General features: G+C 31.8%; 2 protein-coding genes across 11 annotated transcripts; both read left to right on the top strand.

The window, feature by feature from the left end:
• Positions 1-7,018: 7,018 nt before the first annotated feature.
• Positions 7,019-14,786, top strand: viaf (viral IAP-associated factor). Of its 6 annotated transcripts, none has more exons than XM_069117438.1 (6): positions 7,019-7,198; positions 12,675-12,779; positions 13,608-13,743; positions 13,830-14,058; positions 14,154-14,362; positions 14,458-14,786. In XM_069117438.1, the coding sequence occupies exons 1-6, from the start codon at positions 7,034-7,036 to the stop codon at positions 14,604-14,606; spliced, it is 993 nt and encodes a 330-aa protein (XP_068973539.1). In that variant the 5' UTR covers positions 7,019-7,033; the 3' UTR covers positions 14,607-14,786. The 6 variants fall into 6 exon arrangements, with proteins under 6 accessions (XP_068973539.1, XP_068973540.1, XP_068973541.1 ...); XM_069117440.1 differs by lacking the exon at positions 7,019-7,198 and adding an exon at positions 7,208-7,400; XM_069117439.1 differs by lacking the exon at positions 12,675-12,779.
• LOC138181990 (uncharacterized) lies at positions 14,521-19,713 on the top strand. 5 transcript variants are annotated; one of them, XM_069117424.1, is made up of 6 exons: positions 14,521-14,621; positions 15,511-15,547; positions 15,842-17,399; positions 18,193-18,269; positions 18,329-18,458; positions 18,552-19,364. In XM_069117424.1, the coding sequence occupies exons 3-6, from the start codon at positions 15,928-15,930 to the stop codon at positions 18,706-18,708; spliced, it is 1,836 nt and encodes a 611-aa protein (XP_068973525.1). In that variant the 5' UTR covers positions 14,521-14,621; positions 15,511-15,547; positions 15,842-15,927; the 3' UTR covers positions 18,709-19,364. The 5 variants fall into 5 exon arrangements, with proteins under 5 accessions (XP_068973525.1, XP_068973527.1, XP_068973528.1 ...); XM_069117425.1 differs by lacking the exon at positions 14,521-14,621 and adding an exon at positions 19,409-19,713 and having other exon boundaries at positions 15,383-15,547; positions 18,552-18,704; XM_069117426.1 differs by lacking the exon at positions 14,521-14,621 and having other exon boundaries at positions 15,379-15,547; positions 18,193-18,328; positions 18,393-18,458; positions 18,552-18,689.
• The last annotated feature ends 431 nt before the right edge of the window (positions 19,714-20,144 follow it).

Below are 20,144 nucleotides of genomic sequence, written 5' to 3'. Positions count from 1 at the left end.
ACAATTAAAAGTTACTGATTTCTCCAGCAATGGGCGAACAACTAAAAAATCCATTCACAACAAGCACCAGCACGCAAGTTAATTTTTTACGAAATAACCAGCTTTTACGCGGTGCTTCAATTAAAAACTAGTCACCCTTCCATCGGCGCGTACATAGAGAATAGGGTTGGTGAATGAGATCGAGGAGTATTCTGCTCGGTCGCTTGAAGGCGGTTGAATAATATCGCATATTAAAATCACTCCAGACCTATCCCACGTGAAGGGTTTCAGAGGTCGTGTCTTCCACAAAGCTCTCGGTGCGACGATCGATGCACTTTCACGACACCCTATATGCAACGGCAGCCGGAGGCGATGCCGCGATGCGTGGGTGGGCGTCTCGCAACGAGGGAGCACAGGCGTCTCGACAAAGTCGGGGTGAACGTCGGTGGAGACCCTGCGCGGATTCTTTGCCCAAAACAATCTCGTCGTTGAGTCAGAGCCCTGTTTGGAAAGTAGAACGGACGGGCCTAGTTACCTCGACTATTTAAACACGACGGTGCGCCGTGGACGCTACGCGTAACCCTCTTTGTGTGCCCCATAAGCCGTGCCACCGTGTATTCGACTGTGCTCGTGATTTATACGTCGTTGGGGATTTTATTTGGTCGAGCTTATTGCGTAGGCTTATAGAAAGCTAAAGGTTGAAGGCCATAAGTACGTGGTTCATATTTCAAATATCCTGGACTTTCCTTAGTGAAATGTTAATTCCGGGAACTCTTGATTGTAACTTTAACGCTTTACAGCGCCACGTATATAAGGTATGAAAGTTGTGTGAATTTCCCAGAAGCCGAAATGATCAACCTCACTTTCTATAAATTTCGCGATTTCATTGCTCGCATTAATATTCAATTCTCAGAGAACTGACTTACTTCCATAAGACCGTTTATTACAATGAGCGTAGCATCGATAATATTAAATTCTGAAATAAATTTTAAAAGTAATATTGGTAATTTTAATAAACAGTATTATAACATCATGAGGCATACAATGGCCCTTCTCTGGAATTGAACAGTGTATTTTTCAAGAAATTATTTTATATACTTGTTATCGTAATATTTTATCAGAGTAATATATCTTTTATTTATATTATTATATTATTGCCTGTACAACCCGTTTGTTACAACTATTAATTCCAATTCCTCTTATCAAAATTGAAAATGGTAATTAGCAGTGATTTATTTTTGTCGAATAAAAAATCCAGTTATAGAGGGTTAATAATAAGAAATTCGACCTACAAAGAGTATATTCGTTACCAATGGATACTTGACAGGGATTAATATCTTCGTTATTGAGAAGATCAATAATAATAATGGATAAAAGAACAGGTTTGGCAGACTGGAGGTTTATAATACCAGGTATACTAGCTTTTTTATGGAAGATAAATCTCGCGATAATTATACCGTATGCAAAAGTGCAGAAATAAATCTGCGTTCAAAGCATTTAAGTATGACTATTTCTAACCATGTGCAAACTTCCAACAAGCCACGTAATCTTTTTCACATTTCACGGCGCCAATGTTGCAATAATTTGATTGCGCGTCTGTATTGGTACACCAATGGTCATTTTACCTGTGATCCAACTTGAAATAAATGAGAAATACAATTTTAAATCAAAATAACCTACGATATTGAAATACTCACATAATAGTGAATTTAAGATAATCACGATAACATACATATATCTGCGATAAATACATATACTCTGGTAGGCCTACAAAGAAAGGAATTATACGTACAAGTCGTTTAATTTACATCTTAGTACGCATGCTATCACACAGAGTATTCAACTTCTCCCAGAAGAGAATACAAACTTATCGTAATCTGAATCAAAACGTTCTCAAGGAAATTGCAAACCAGCTGTTCGCCATGCTATTTAATAATCAAACGCTAGTCAAGAAGGAATGTCCGCAATAAAATGTACGCTCTATCTCTAATAAGGAGAAATAACCAACATTTAAGTTATTCATACACTTGGAGGAACATAACGTACGTTTACTACTTCGGTTCATTTATAATTAATTTAAACGGAAGTTGAAGTATTACTTCCGTTTTTATATGGTGAGGTATAACCTTAGTATTAAGATGAGCAATTAAATAACAAACGATAAATTCGGTAAAAAATCTGCCAACTAATATGTCCCAAGCAGATTACAGAAAACTGTAACCTTATTATATCAGTCCCTCTTGCGCAATAACAAGTTTAGTAAATTAGTAAATTAAGAGATTATATATTGCAGGTTATAGACCTTTTTATTATTGTACAATTTTACATCAAGTAGGATAATCAGCCGATTGTAACTTTTACTATTTTTACTACTAGAAGTCCATTTATTATTACTATAACGCAAATAATTTATTGATACTGAGTCATAACTTCGGTCTTCTAAAACGCAAATGTTAATTTTGCCACCAACTCCCGCGATATAGTCGTAAATATAGAGAACGACCACGGCATACAAATTGGGGGTTGCCAAAAAAAATGAGCAAGATGTAAAATATGGGTCGCGTGGGTACAGACCAAAAGGGCAAGAAGTAAAGTCGTGAAAATAGCGAACAAAGGTTGTACAGTCGAAACGGTGAAGATAAAGAGGAGGCAGAGGTCAGAGACAGACGAATAAGAAAAAATGTGACGAGGTAATGAGCAAGACAAAACTATGGTTGCTGTTATTAAAAGGGCAACAATGCGGAGGGCGCATAAATATTGATAGTAGAGTTTGCACGAGGGTCACGCAAAAAGAAAAAAAACGTGAACATCGTGAGTAAAAGGAAGAAGCTAGGAGTGTTGGTAGCAAAACGAGAAAACATGGTCGTCGCAGCGTCGGAATTGAAACCAGAACAAGGAGCAAATAAAAGGTAATGGCGGTGAAAATGATACGCGAGAAACGAGTATTAAAATGATTAATACATCACGGACAAATTTCGAGAGAAACAACACGGAATGAAGCAACGGGATATTCCGAACTGCTACGTGGGAGGACGAAGAGAACGAAAAAGAACTGCGATGAAAAATGGTGGCTGTAAATAGGTTAAAGGTATAGGGCGTTGAGAAAGTTTTTTCGTGTCTTGTATCTTAAGGAGCATTCAACAGGACAGATCAATTTATTGTGTTATATCATGGAACGCTTCATAAGTAACGTTGCATTGATATATGTAACTTTGAAAAGTGTCAATTTTATCGTATTTTTTTAATGAATATTGTGTACTATCTATCACTTTTCAAAACTACGTTCGTTAATATTAATCATTTCTGTATTAATGCTACTTGTAATTTTCCTAATTTTAATTGTAGTCCTAAAACCAAATAAAAATCTAAGTGACGTACTGAAGTTTAAAACTGCTTCGCTATAAAAAATGAAGAATGCAACTTACTGTGTTCTTATAATCTCTGATTGTTTTATCGAATATTGAGATAGAATAACGATTAAAGAAATTATTTTATCTTCTATAGTATATATAAAACCAGGAATTTTTATATCGAAGTAATTATATCATTATATTAATGTATTTAAAGCATTTCTTGTCGTAAATTTCAAAGTTTAATCTTGATTTCGGATCATATTCGACTTTTTACTAACAGATAAAGAATGAGTGAATACATGAAATACGAGTGTAAAGCTTGAAACGAGCGCCAATATTGAAATATATTTTTCGCCGTAATTTTTCCCACGATGTATTTTTTCACTTCGTATTAAACAAACAATATTTCGATTAATTTTCGTTTCATAAATTGGAAAACTTTCTTCATATGTTAAACGGCTGCAAATCTGTATCTCAGAGAAATATCGTTTTTATTTCTTTCAAGAGTGCGCTCTATATGTACCGAGAATTTCGAATGCGTATTTCCTTTCGAATTTCTATTCCTTTGTACCTAATAAATATTATTTAACGTTACTGTCAATGGAATGTAATCTACGATATGACATTCACATTTTTCTTATTTGATAGAAAAATCTCGCTTGAACAACGCTTTTTGTAATTTAAAAGTTCGCATATTGCCGATTTTCGTTTGCTTTAAGATAAGTTACCTGCATTATTATCGATATGATTCATACACATATAAACGTGTGCGTCAGGGAATGTATAAACAGATGCATCGTATGCAGATAGAGGACGTTTTTCCCTTTCGCGTTTTGTATGCACGTGCAACAGAAAAAATGCAGTGTCGAACATGGCAAATGGTTCATTGTTCTCGCAAAGAGACAATAACGTGTGGGTCTTTCGGATCTCGTAGCTGACGAAATTCGTCGTTTAACAATGGAGTGGAAAAATTGAAAAACACTCGCGCCCAGAGAGATGATTAACGTTAATCTCCTTCTTTTTCGGAAGCATTCTCCTTCTACTTCGCATAATTGACACGAGTATTTATTAAGCGTAGCTTAATCATACCTTCAAGATACAATATCTTAAATAAATTTACTTCCACGTTCTTTGTTTACGATAAAAAAGTTTGCAAATATACTTGGGATTATTTCATTACTATTTACATTAGGTTTAACATTATTTATGTTGTATTAAGTTGATTCCTTATTATCGTATCAATAGAATTCCAAAGAAAAAATGAAGTTGGGGTTGAGTTTCTAACAAATACAAAGCTTTCCATACACTGCTCAACAGTAATTTAATAATTATTCTCTAGAAGGGCGCTCGAATATCGAATTGTCATTGAATCGATAAAGACTGTATGCGGGTAATGAACAAATTGAACAATGACAAACGAAGTTAATCAGCCTGTTAATTGCAGCGCGTGGACCAATGGTATTCTCTCCACTAGATATATAAATTCGTTACCAGTATGTATTTGTATTTGACTAACTTCGTCAAAGATTAATTGCACGCGCGTGTATCGACACATGAATCGACAAAATGATATGCACATACTTTGGAATAATTCAGTTGTAAATTTACGATATCTCAATCTAGAACGATAAAACAGTCGTATGGCATAATTACATACAGCTATTCTCAAAAGATTAAATAATAAACAATACGTATATAACAGAAGACGATACCTATAAAATTCGTGATCAATTAAATGATTTTATCATAAATTTTCAAGCCTAAATAATAACACGTTTCAATGTTTGAAAACAGATTTTACAGATTCTTCTTGTATAATTTTTCCTGCCATTTACTAAAACTAAAAGATTTATTGAAATATATAATCCTATTAAAAATATAATTCTACTGAATTACGTATTTCCTTTCTTTTACAAATCTGAATGTATATATATTATAGTCTACACTATCATATCGTTGCTTCAAATACAATTACAATATGTTGTCCATTGTTTCAAAAAAGAGGGGACTGTGTGTGCGCGTATTAAAGTTTAATTTTACCCAAGTTTCTTCAAATCTCCTTTATAGCGTCTTTTCTCACAATCTTTCGTAATCAATGAAAACGATCAATATCAAATAATAATCATCTTATCCATAAATCAACGGCTAATTTTTACATAACAGCAAAAGCAAAGCGAATAAAAAAATTGATAGTACTAGATGTAGTGCTGCAAGGTTGAATGACCTATCCGACAAACAAATGATGCTGATAGCGTAATGTCAAGACTACTATCACTTTGAAAGTCGTAAAAAGTGAGATGTCAATTGCCGCTGAACAAGAGGCGCAATAAACGAACGACACGAAGGTACCTTGGCGAAAGTGCAAGGTTAAATCGAATAAGATCGTCCCGCTGCACCAAATACTAGACGCAATTACGCGTCGCTTGTACGACACGCTTTCTTTACTGCAAAGATGTCAGTGCCACGTACCGTAACGAAGGCCGTTTGTCAACGAGGAATACTCGCGCAATTTACAAACTGTTTGTGATGTAATCCCTCGAATGTTATTCAGATCTTAATCAATGACAAGAAATTATACGTAATTTGATGATAAGTTCTTGTGGAACTTTTTAACAGGTTATACGGTGATTTAATATTCTATCATATATTATATGATATATTATATGAAATATATCATTATTTGAAACGTCGTATTATTTAAAAAAAAGTTAAGGTGTTGATTATCATTTTTCCTCATTTTGATGAAATAAATTTGCATAATGTGTAATATTATTGTTATTGTCCACTGATTTGAAATTTTAATATTTTTACACGTTTTAGATTACATATTCTACGTGTTAATTTATTTTATTATGTATATAACGTATGTCACATGAAAATGTATAGAATATTTTAATCATAAAAGGTTTCATAAACTATACATAGGAATGACATAAAAAAGAAGCTAGCTCAATCTGGTTGATTGATTTTAATGTCACTCAGATAGTTGGAGATGGGGCAATTTGTATAATTCGAAGATATCTCCTAAAAATACGCGAAAAATCTATAAAACTTCGTAAACAATCAAAAGTTTAATATCGTAATAGGTGACACCTTCGAAATATTTAATATGCTGCAAAAATACACATTTACTGCTACAAGTAAATAAAAAGACAGTTTTAATAACGTGTAATTAATTAATTACTAAATATATCAATATCTATATCAATTATCTAAAATGAGTCAAATTAGACAATACAAAATACCTTTACACACAATGCAGCTTGAATCCAGCAAAATTCTTTCAAATCTCCTCTTCCAATACACACCTCAGTGTTTATTAACGTCAAACGTAGTCTGTATACAATCACAACGCGAATTAGATATTAACACGCGACACACGACTATTATCCACAATTTAGTAAACTCAACCTTGAAAAAGACGGTTCAGCTAAATTCTTCTAATAAGGAAGTTGTGTGTATGTAAAAAAAACACGTTCGTCTTGTCATCCGACAACGAATGACAGTCACGCGGTCTGTTCTTGAAAAAAAAGGGACGAAGAGAAGCAGAAGGTAAACACACGGGTTGTTACGGAATTGACGATCGACTGTTGACAGTCGCAAAGTCGAGTCACATAAAAAACGATCGACTGGTTGGTCCCCGTGGAATGGTCGCGTTAATTTTTCAGCGATAAGAGAAAAGACACGGACCTGCGGTCACAATGGAAAGTCACGAGGGCCACGAGGCACAGAGTCAGTCACGGCTCGGCAGTCGGCGTACACTGCAAGCCGAACGTCGCCGCCACGCGACTCCGAACTCGAAAGCAGAGCCGCGCAAGATGGTCGACGCTGAACCAACTCTTTCATTGGCTGTTCGCGGCGCTCAGGTATACGCGCGCCTGTTATCGTGTGGCAAAACGCGTTGTGCCGTACTTGAAACCTACTGATAACAAACCGTGCGACTATTTTGCATTCAAACCTCAAAAAAATGGAAATTCGGTAGAATTGTTTAAGGATTCTTAGCGTTTTGTACAGTGGCTCGTAAAAACATTCGAATATTTGTAGAAATCTTTTATGGATATATTACGTGTGAGTTTTAATTTTCTAAACCATTTATTTTCTTCAGTATATATATCTTTATTTTTGTAGATCATTTTATACGTTATAATGCTATTTTTAAATTGATTTAATTTTTTTAATTTAATTTTTTTAATTTTACGAAGAAGTATAGGATCGTTAAAAATCGGAAATTTCATATGTTACGACTTATAAATGTAGAAATATTGTTCGTTAAATTTATTTTAGAACTTGCTATTGTTTATATCATCTCTTTATAACAAATAAAGTCGGAGGAATAACCGGTTTTTTTTAAATCGATCGTTAATCATGTATTTGGGGGATTAAATTAGAAGGTGGAATTAATTTGGATTTTGAGAAACTCGTATATACAAGGTGGTTGGTAACTGGTGGTACAAGCGGAAAGGGGATGATTCTACGCGAAAAAAGAAGTCGAAAATATAGAATAAAAATTTTTCGTTTGAGGCTTTGTTTTCGAGAAAATCGACTTTGAATTTTCGCTCGGTACGCGTGCACTTTATCACGTCTCGTTATAACGGATCTCACTGTAGATCGTTGTCTAGATGGAAAAATTAAAAAAAAAAAAAATTAAAACAAATTTTTATTCTATATTTTCGACTTCTTTTTTCGCGTATAATCACCCCCTTTCCGCTTGTACCACCAGTTACCAGCCACCCTGTATATATAATGATTCAACTTAAATTTGGTATTTTTGCAATTCAGAAGTCGATGAACGTTGGATGAATTCAAACGTAAGATACGTGCGATTGCAACCAGTGATATAATACAAATAGTTCATTGTTCTAATAAAGAATCGTATCGCAGTCTTACTTGACTTGAATAATTTAGATCTAAGATACGAATAATTGCAATCAATGATACAATAAAAACATCATTCATTTTCCAAGAATGAATCATACAGCAAAGAATCTATAAGAAATCGTATCTGTACTAAGGAATTCTTACCGAGCTTTCATAATGTAAGTGAGGTATTGTTCGGACAAATACGAGTGGTACTGTAATTATGATGACGCTCTACACGCAATTGAGGAAACAGAAGATTTTTAGAAGAACTGGCCTTTTTGTCAGATTTTAGAATTTAATTTTTACATTGTAACATTTTACCATCTGATTGACAAGGTGTTATTCAACCAGATACAGATGTTCTACTTTGACGTGCTGCTTTCCAAACAGGGGGGAAAACTGGATTCTATAATTAAATTCCTGTCCGCCTTTCAATCAAGTTATATTTTTGTTCCAAAAAATGAAAGTCAGTTCCTCTGACATCAGAGAACACGAGATATAATTACAAACTTCGTAAATTTGTTAATCCTATTCTTCCCCCGTAATGAAAAATGTAATATGTGTAAACGTTCGCGTGACATAAAAAATCTATAATTGGAAAATCACAGAAAAAAATGGAAAATACTCAAATAAATGTCTAATAATCTTTCGATCTAATAAGAATAGACAAATCGTTAATATCACATTTATCTTAATCGCCCTCCTACATCGACTAAAACATTCATAATTAAAATCCAATTAGTCTTCGAATCGAAGCCAATCGGCGGCAGAGTGAAAATTACATTTTCATTTGGAAAGGGGAGCAATTAACGATCTAACGAACGAATAGAGTTATCCCTAGGTTAGTCGACCCTGCAAGGAATGCAACTAACTGCAAATTTCCGGTGGGCCACATTCTAGGTAAAATGAACGTACATATGTATGTACGAGCGAATAACATTTTATCAGACGTTCGTTTTCCAATTCCCTATCGTTACCTTCGTTTAACGCCTCTACTGAGGATCCTATCGCACACATAAGCCTCCACAAGGTCATTGCATGCCTCCCTTTCCCTTCCGCAGCATTGTGGTGCTATACGCGTGATTATGCAAATTCTCTTGGCCGGACGAGCAAACAAGGAAACGCTTAGGTACACGCGTCTTCGATACTATAGTAAGATTTTGGATTTCCACATTGGTTTTCTGCATTGGTGAAATATTTGACTGGATGTTGTATGAATTAAAAATTTAATCTTTTCTTACGGTTTTGAATGTTCATACTTTTAATGAAGATATCACGAACTCGAGTAATTACAAATTGATAGCAAAAATTAGCGTTAAGTTAACACAAAATTTTACTTGCAATCTTTCCAGTCAATTTACATCATCGAATTCTAGCTACTTACGTACATACTTAAATTTTACGCATACTTCTAGACAATTCTCATAACTGTAACAATATGCCTACCAATATGTCTAGCGCAGAGCGCTAAATATAACAATTTAACAATTACCGACTTGCATAAAGAATAACATTAGATAGTGAGAAACTACGAAAATGTTAGTTGCCAACGTCTTCCAAGGATACGAATAATTTTTCTCTCCTAATAGTGAGGAAATTTTGCATTCGTTAGCGGTCGTTTTCTGCCAGAGTTATGCGAGGATCATTAAACAAATTGCAAAAAGACCAACGATCCAGGATACGCGAGTTTACGAACGGCAGTGCGTGCGTGCCGCACACCGTGATTTGTAAATACAAGCACATCCTGCGCTCATGCTATCGTTCTACGTGCGTTCACATTTCGCGCTTACTACCCGTGTTCGAACGAACCTAACCAGGAGGCTGTAAATATATCAGTTGTTATCGTTAAACGTCCCCGAGAAGTAAGTTTCGTGTGTATTTGTTACAAGCCAAATCACGTTCATATCGGCTGATGAAAATTTACATTGTACAGTGGCGTGAATTGATGAAAGGAACGAATCTACATAATTAGTTACGATTTCTGATACATTGCATTAGATATGCAAATTAGATCAGTGATCTGTTCTTAGCTAATTGAACTGTCATTAAATTTCTTGTTTGCGTCAGAACCCGACTGCGATCTTGTATTTTATTCGTATCACGAATTGCAGTTGCGTTAACCGTTTTAAAATTTTCCTTCCACTTGCTTTCAAGGTTTTCACATATGGTAATAATCCCCTTGGCGTTCTTATATATAAATAGTATGATGATAAGAGAAATATAATTTCATGTTACACATAGATATTCCTGATGCCAAACGCCAACGAAAGTATAAGCTGCTCATTACGTGTGCTCATGAATTTAACTTGTAGCGAGCAATTGCCATTTTCAACACGCCTCGAGAATTGGCAAGCTCGGTCTTCGCTTCGCGATTCAAGGAAAGAAGGTCTGGGGAGCATCGATACCTAACCACAAAAAAGGTATCGACATAACGAAGGAGTTGACCACGAGATTGTGGTACATGGACGGATGACCCATGATCAGACAAAGGATGCATTGCATTTACGTATTTACCGGTACGATGTTCGAAAAGTGAACAATACAATAATAGAACCAATTTTAATGGACGAATACAGATAAAAGGTTACAAATTATTTTGGGGAAAACCGTTATGAATAAAAAATTGATAAAAAATGAATAAAATATTATCAGTACAGACTGAAAATAATGATTTATGACCATATTGACAACACGAAAATTATTTCTTATATCGATGAAAAATGGAAGAGAGAAGAAAAATATTTGTAACTTTCCTCTTTTCGAAACGAAAGTTCTTGTTTCAAAAAATTTCATTGCAAAAACGTAAGAAATGTTTAGAGTGGGACCGATTAATAAATATTAGAAATCACATGACTGACATTTTTGTGTTTAAATAGTGGAAATATGGAAATACCGATGAAATGATAGTCGCATCCCATTAAATCACATCGTTGCTGACATTTTATTTGTGACAATCTGCTCTAGCGCCAACGTGATACATAAGCGCGAATGAATGACATTCCATTGAATCGAGCTGCACACGCCTAAATACAGGGTTAAGTTCTAATCTAGCACGCAACCGGAAACACGAGTGCTTTGCCAAACAATGCTTTCGAAAAAAAGAGCATAACAATGGAAAACAATAACGACAGGCGGTGCGTGCAATATACATTCACGCAAGGGAAGCTTTGGTCAGTATTTCCCTGCTTTTGTTCTCATTGTGTCAATTTCCTAGATACATCTTTCGGAGAATTTAATTTTTGCATGAATATTTCAGCTCGTCTTCAAATCCTTTCATCTCGTATAAAAATATGAAATTCGAATCTCAATTGGAGGAGAATTTTCTGTATCGTTCTAAGAATAGCTAGCTGATGAAATTCATATTTAAATTTAATTAAAAGAATACTAAATTGAATTATAATTTAAAAGAGTACTAAATTTAATCATTCGGTATAATATACCTAAAAGATTGTTAAAAAAAAGATTATAATTCGATAAGATAATTTCTTAGAAATATATACTTAACAAATTTTAAAATAGATAAGTTAAAAGATAAATTGATATATTTTCAATCACAAGATAGTCATCTATATATCAAGATCGTTACACGACTTAGCGCTTTCGATCAGAAAATATTTTTAAATAAAATGATCTCAATCACTCGAATTATAAATGGAATTTGCCTACCCAATTTACTAATTTTTTTTATGCTGTTGTTATAACAAGATAAAGAAACACGTGTTCACTTTCAACCATCAGTAATCGTGGGTATACATACAAATACATATTTTCTGTAATTTACTCGCCACTGTTGAGGAAACACATTTCTTTTATGCGATCCAACAACAAAGGCCGTTCCATACAAAGGTATGCACGCGACGTGAAAGCACCGTGAAAACGGATTGAACGTTTCGCGGTGTTACATATGCGTTAAGCTTTATACGCCGCGCGTATATATATATACTCAAAGGAAAATTAATCCGCGTTCTTTCTCCGGTGGCAAGCAAGATTGCAACTTTCTTCCTTTTTCTCTTTTTCTTCCCCATGCTCGTGAAATTCGACGCGACTTTGAATATTAAACAGAGGCTCGATGAAGTCGAGAATTCGCAAACAGCGCGCGCGCTCGTTTAATCAGAATATTATATGCAAATTTTATTGATTGTAAACCTTACGCAACTTATTATATACCTCTCCTTGAAACAAAACAAAAAGCAATCAAGATGATATGTTTACGCGAGATTGCCTGTTCTTCGTTTTCGTTCATTTGAAATTTAAATGAGACTGGTTTTGTTAGTAACTCCTCGAAATTTTGGTGTAAAAAAAAACGTGAACAAATAATATAAAAAAGGGGAGGAAAAGGAAAAAGATATAAACGAGAAATGATCTAATCTGCATAAATCTAAGTGTAAGCATACAGCTTAATGCTAACGTTGTACCGTTACAGAAATTATTATTCCATATGCCTATAAATATTATCGAGGTGATGTCCCAAACTGGTTTTAGGTATTTGGTGCGGGACACAAAACATGGCCGTGGACCAGCACAGCTGCACGATCAACCGGTTTCTCTGATTACAGTCCACTGAATGTACAGTCATCGAATATAGGCGTAAATACGTAATAAGTATTGTATTCCATATAAGTGTTAATCGCATTAAAATGATATATTGAGTATACCACCATTTGCTATTTATTATTAAAGACAAAAGTGTATACATTTTTTACTATTGTAATTTTCTTTCCCTATTATTTCACTATTTTACATTATTGTATTTCATTCATAGCAGAATAAAATATATAGGTTCTTAGATTTGTTTAAAAATTAATTTATAGATTGCGCTAATAAAAAATTGAAAATTTAGATAAATGAAATTAATAATTTAGTTACATTAAATTTAAAATATGTTTTGGAACTTTAACATGCCACAGGAGCACCACTGACTAATTGCATGGTTTTTAAATAGAATGAGATTCGAATGTGAATGCGTCATTGATGATACCATAAATGCACGTAAGTCAGGAACAAGAGTACAGTTGCGTAGTGTATCTCATTGTAGCGAAACGTGATCAGCTGTTAATCACAAGTATTCTAACATTAGAAACGAAATCCATCACTTAACGATATTAACTCTATCAACCTGACAATTTGCATAGCGCAAATTAACTCTTTTGCGCACGAAATAATATTTTAAAAAGAATACTACATCATGGTAAGCACAGAAAAACTTTTTTAAATAGAGGTTATGTCATTTTGAACATTTCTGGTTCCTAATAAGGGATGCCATATATTGCAGAACAAAAATTAAAATAAATAATTAAATAAACTTGTAATGGTCGAAATGCAATAAAGCATAAGATAAAATATAAAAGATTTTCATATTATTTTTCAAGTTGGTCCTTAATATATAAACTAGTTAACCTAAATTTATTAACACAGCAAGATCCAAATGAAGATACAGAGTGGAATGACATTCTCAGAAGAAAAGGGATTATACCAGAGAAAGAGAAAGAAGTTACGGAAGATCAAATCGTTGACATTGTGGAAAATACTATAAATGAGAAAACTGGGCGTGGTAATTGAATGTTTATTTTATTTGTCTCATGTTGATACAATTCCAAACTAAAATTTATTAATCTAGATATTTCTTATTTCTTATAGCTGCCAATGATTTAGAAAATAAGACGCTAGATGAATTGGATGAACTAGAGGACGAAGAAGATGAAAAAGTTCTATTGGAATATCGAAGAAAGAGAATAGCAGAAATGAAAGAGTTAGCTAGCAAATCTAAATATGGTGAAGTTAATGAAATATCAGCAAAAGATTATGTTCAAGAAATAAATAAAGCAGGAGATGATGTTTGGGTTATACTTCATTTATATAAAGCTGGGTATATATAATACACTTCTATTCTTAAATATTACATATCAAAATTCTTAATAGAGATATTAAGAGAACCTTATCTCTTTACAATTTTTGTTTTAGCATTCCCCTCTGCTCATTAATAAATCAGTATTTAACTAATTTAGCAAAAAAATTTCCTGCAACAAAATTTTTGAAAAGTATTTCTACTACTTGCATTCCCAACTGGCCTGATAGCAATCTTCCTACAATTTTTATCTACCACAATGGAAATATGATAAAACAAATTATTGGCCCAATGGAATTAAGAGGCATGAAATTAACTGAAGCAGGTATATATAATTGGAAATTTAATGAAAAATCTATTCTGGTAATTTGTCACAATTCTATTGGTATTCATATAAACTTATTATATGTGTTATTATAGAACTGGAATGGATGTTAGGACAGGCAGAAGCTGTACCAACGAAAATTACCAAAGATCCCAAGCCAAAAGTCAGGGATGTCTTATTTTCTGTATTAAGGCATGAAAGTAATGACAAATATGACGATGTTGCTGATAGTAATGATTGGTAACCCTATTTATATTAGGTATTCACAGAAGCTGATCTACTGTTTGAATACTATTACTAAGCATGAAATATTTTATTTATTTCAATATCACACATATTTTGTCACACACAACTCATCTTTAGTTACTTTTGAAATTTTATTATAAATAATCTTATTGTCACAATAAAATATTTTATTATCACATTATCAACTTAAAAATTATAATTTCTACCATTTTTCTACACCTTTATCACATTACACTTTTATAAAATAATCATTATTATAATATTGTAGAATATAACACACAATCTACCTCCAAACGAAAAATTGCAAATTTAACCTTGTTTGCATTTTGAAGATTTGAAGAAGATTCTCAACAAAGCAATATAATTCTACACTATCCAAATTTCTCTTTTAAATAATATATATATATATATTTAATTTAACTTACAAGAACGTATGGTGTGTGCCATTGTCGATACAATCTGCATTTCATTTCATGATCATTGTTGTTTCGAATTTCGATGCCTTTATATTTTCAATTTCTTGATGAATTTCGATAAATCTATATCAAAGATATAAAAAAAATAATAAATCAAAAGATACGAAGACTTAAAAATTAATGGAAGCTTACTGAAAAAAATACTAACCACACGTACAGATTTCTAATCCTCGGAAGTTCTAAGTTTTAATTTCTTAGGGATGTTTACATTCTATCGTTCAAGGACTTCTCAGGTTTCGTTCTTCTTATCTAAGCACAACTAAAGTTTCTTTATAGGATTTCATGGAGCGTAGTTTAGTTTCTGTCGCCAAACGGTACGGTTTGAAACATTTCATATCTGTCACATTAGTTACATATATATTTTTTGTTGTAATAATCGGTATATAAGTGTTGGAAAGGTGATGGTGTTTGTATTTGTGATTACAGTGTTAAACATCGTTTGAACTATGGTCGGAAAAGCTAGGTAAGTTTTTTTATGATATTCGGCTTATTAAAACAAAAAGCAACTATTTTTCCTCTGACAGAAATATTTGCTATCGTTTTAATATTACAATTATCTTGTTATGCTTTCTTATTTATTTAATTAAAAAAAATTTTATCTTATAATTTGTTCCTTTTCTATAATGCTTATTTTAAAAAATGTAATGAATTTATATCTTTTTTTGGTATTTATTTTCTATTACGAAACATAAAAACTATTTTGTTATAGAATTTCTGGTATATCTTTTTAATTGTTACTTTTTATTACATTTTTTAGCTATAATGAATAGTACAATATAGTCATAATATGTAAATGAAAGAGATGAAAAGATTCATTGGAATATCTAAACAATATTATTAAGAATGTACGAAGACCTAAGTAATTTTATCACATTTGACTATAATAACATTTGGAATATGCATAGTGAAAGTTCAGAAAATATGTACCAAAACACAGTTTTATTAGATATAATGCAGGATAATGAACCATCTAAAGAAATTAATACGAATGAAGAAAAAAATCATTTTGAGGAATTAAATAATTTTGAATCTGATAACATATTACATAATAAAACATCACACAATACTAGTACGAAACAAGACATATTAATATTGAATAAGACACATCGCACAGTTCCTAATATTTTAAAGAGTAGTTCAAGATCACATAAAATATCTGAAGTAGATGCAACAAAACCAAATTGCTTTTTTGAAGATATAGCAAAAACAGAGCAACAAGTTTTACTTGTTCCTGATGCAACATCAAAGCATATTCAGTCTGAAAATACATTTGTTGAAGAAGCTAAATATAAAAAAGTATCAAGGAGAAGAAAACAAAAATTTAGCTATGTGAACGCCTGGAACATTTGCTCCTTTGTTGACAAGGAGAAAGAAATATTGGATAAAAACGTTTGTATGTCAACAGAGATAGACAGTTCTGCACAAAAAAATAAGTTGAAGCATTACGCTAATAAGCAGGATAAAAGACAAGGAATATCTATTCTTAAAAGTGAACAAGAAAGACTTGTATCTTCAATGTCTCAGAATGTATTAACTGATTGTACCTCCAAAGGTCAGGCCCCTTCATCTTTGGAAGAAATTGAATCAAATAATTTTCAAGATTCAATTGATTTCTCAAGCAATGAAATATTTAATACATTTTATTACGAATCTTATGACAGCAATAAGTTAGATTGTTTTATAGGGTATACAGAGAATTCTGATGATGCATATAATTCTTTTAGTTCAAAACATAGTGATTATCAGGTAAAAGAACTTGATATGAATTATAATGAAATAGATACATATGAGACAATGGCAGATTGGTCCTTAACAGACAATGAACAGGATGAAATAGATATTTCAATAAGAAAACCTGTAATGTCTCCAGATTATTGGATCGAAGATCTCTTCAGTGATAGAAAATCAAAATGTTCATGCTGTGATTATTCTTGCTATGAGGATTATGCTCCAAATTTGATTACAACTAGTGAAATTAATACTTATACAAAAGACAGACTATCAACAGAAATTTTTAATGATGATTCACAAGCTAATTTGGACAATACAGATTTATATACCTCTAATAGTACATACGTAACTGATAATGTTTTAAGTGAGGACAGCAGTAGAACATGTTCACCGCTTATTGACATTGAAAGCTCTTTGCAAATTACTGATGATATTGACTCAACGTTAATAAAATTTTTTAATTATTCATGTCAAAAAGATATTGAAGAAGGAATATCTAAACAATTTACATGTACACAAGAACAACAAGAAACATTACAAATTCAAGATAGCAACGAATATAAACATATTACAGAAAAGAACGAGTAAGTTAATTTTTTCATGTTATTTCCATTAAGTGTGAAAAATTAAAAAAATATTTTTTTTCAAATTGCATTTTCAAAGCATTCATTGAATAAGCTGTATGGTATGAAGAAGTTTCGAAGATTTCTAGGTTGCCTTTATTTTTTTAAATGATACGTTATGCTTTTATATTCTTAATAGTAGAGCGGACATTTGAATTCGTTTGCATCAACGCGATATTACAATCGTCATATTTTTTACGTCTGTTCACTTATCATTCCGAATTGATTGTGTACATATCACAAGACCACAATCATTCTTTGTTACTTATCTCCCGCTTGGGATACACACTATAAGAATAAAAGAATTTCTAATAAATTTTTAATAACATAAGTGTAATAAAATGCAACAAATTGTATGTTATAAATGTATATATATATTAAAAACCAGTAAAACTGTTTGAATATCTGCTATATCATTAGTAATAAAGAAGTGTAACAATTATTTTAAAAAATAAAGGTAATCTGGAAGTTCTCGAAAATCTTCAATCTATAAAGCAAAATTATCACTGTCTGATGTTACAGAAAATTATTATATGTTACGGTCTCCTCTGTATGACACAGTTTTTGCAAATAAAGTTTTTTCGTATTTCTAAAAATAAGGAGCATTCAGGTTAATCAAACTTGGTAGAACATCTCGTATATCGTATATCGTACTATAGCGATAGTTTTGTAAAGGAGATTTTTACAATGCAAAGACGCATCTAAAATTTTTGTTGTTGTCTTAAATTTTGTATTTTATGAGATACACATGTAGGTTTCAGTGTTCATCATGTTTATTATCGTTCGCAAGCGCGCGTACAATGGCAATACATCAAGCTGCAGCGCATGGAGGTAAATGTACTATTTTATCCCCAATAAAGTATGGTGTTTGTCATCGAATTTCTTTTCAGGTATGTACATAATACTTTGCGAAAGTTGTGGTAGGCTTTTCAATCGAAAATATCATTTCAATAGGCATTTCATTCATTGCCACCGTATGAAAGAACCTTTCAATTGCGACATGTGCTTTAGAAAATATAGGTAAAAAAGGGAGACTAAGATGTATAAAGTTTCCGAATAAGAGCTTTCAAATCTCAGGATTTGCTAGATTTATTCATAGAAATTTGTTTTCAGACACAAGTCGTCTTTACTTCACCACTTAAAAGCAGTGCACCAGGTTCACTATACTCGTAGTCGTTCGTCAACATTCACTTGTAAAGTGTGCCAAAAAGTTTATAGCAAATTTGGTGCTTTTGAAAATCATGTGAAAACTCATAAAAACGCTTGGTAAGTATAACTTACTGATATTTTCAAAAAAACAAATATATCTAGCAATTATATTACCATTTAAATATTTCAAAGTTATTAATCTAATTCAAGTAGATATTATTGAAATGTTATATTTATATTTATATTTATTTTTTATTTGCTGACGTTACCTTTTTGGAAATATTATTTTAATGCTGTTAGGATAGCGTTAGATATAACTATAAAATAATTTTTACTACGATCTAATATAAGATAGCAGAAAAAGTAACTCAGATTATTTATATACTTGGAAATATAATATTTTGTATCTCGGTTATTTTTATATTTTTTATTTGTTTATACCTTTTTACTGGATTATATCCTGTTCTGTTATGTACTTATAATACCTTTATATGTATTCTTATTTATATCGACAAAAGAAGAGCATTTTAAATTGACTACTTTTTTACATGTAATCGATACGAAGTGATACGTAAATTAAGATTATAGTATTATATAATCCAGATTTAACAGCCGTAATAAAATAAAAATTTTCCTTTTTCATTTTTGAGGCTGTTATGAAATGTTGAAATGTTTTACTTTTGTATCTGTATTTGATGAAACTGTAATACCTGAGATGTAAAAAATGTGATTGTAAAATTTGTAATAAAATACTTAACGTGAAAATGTTTTACTTAATAATGTATGTTTAAGTATAACAATAAATTGAATTTTATTTTCAGAGATACTTTTATTTCATCCAAATAAATGTAGCTTTGTAAACTCTATCAGAGTGAAAAATAATCTATGTGCAATACACGAAAAACGATAAAGACAAACAAGTGATGACACATATATTATCAGATATTATAAAAAAGAAATTATTCTAAGTCAAATCTCTAATATTGTGTCACATAACATATACATGCATTAACATATATATTACATATATAGCATTTCAAACTCATTTTATTGAAGGGAAATGAATAAATTTTCGTTTTGTATTTATAAAAAATAAAATAAGAAATAAATGTCTAAATAATATAAATCGACTTAAAATATTTTTATTCTTACCTTAATTCGGTAAGTAGAAACATTTCAATCAATTGTTGATCACAGTTTTCGCGATAATCATTTTGATATGTGAGAATTTTTACGTGAGCCGACATGTTGATATGGATGTAATAGTCTATTACCCCATTATTAACTTTCCACCTAAGAGTGTTACCATGTATGCCATTAAAGAAAAGCAAAAAATTGACGTCGTAATAAAACCACGAATCATTTCGACGAAGAAAGGCATTTATTGAGTTACTATAAATCCAATGGTTTCAAGCTTCATTGATTTATCTTACACAATAAATAATTTAAGTAACAACATATATCTAATTAATTGACACAATTATTTAATAATTAAATTAGTTATGAGCTCATATTACAAATTAGGATGAAATAATTTTTACAAAAATATAAATTTCG

The sequence above is a fragment of the Bombus flavifrons genome, chromosome 7 (assembly GCF_040668555.2).
Source record: "Bombus flavifrons isolate JBK064 chromosome 7, iyBomFlav1_principal, whole genome shotgun sequence".
Classification (NCBI taxonomy): Eukaryota; Metazoa; Arthropoda; class Insecta; order Hymenoptera; family Apidae; genus Bombus; species Bombus flavifrons.
The sequence above is the reverse complement of the archived record's forward strand: the minus strand, read 5'-3'. Positions and strand labels throughout refer to the sequence as shown.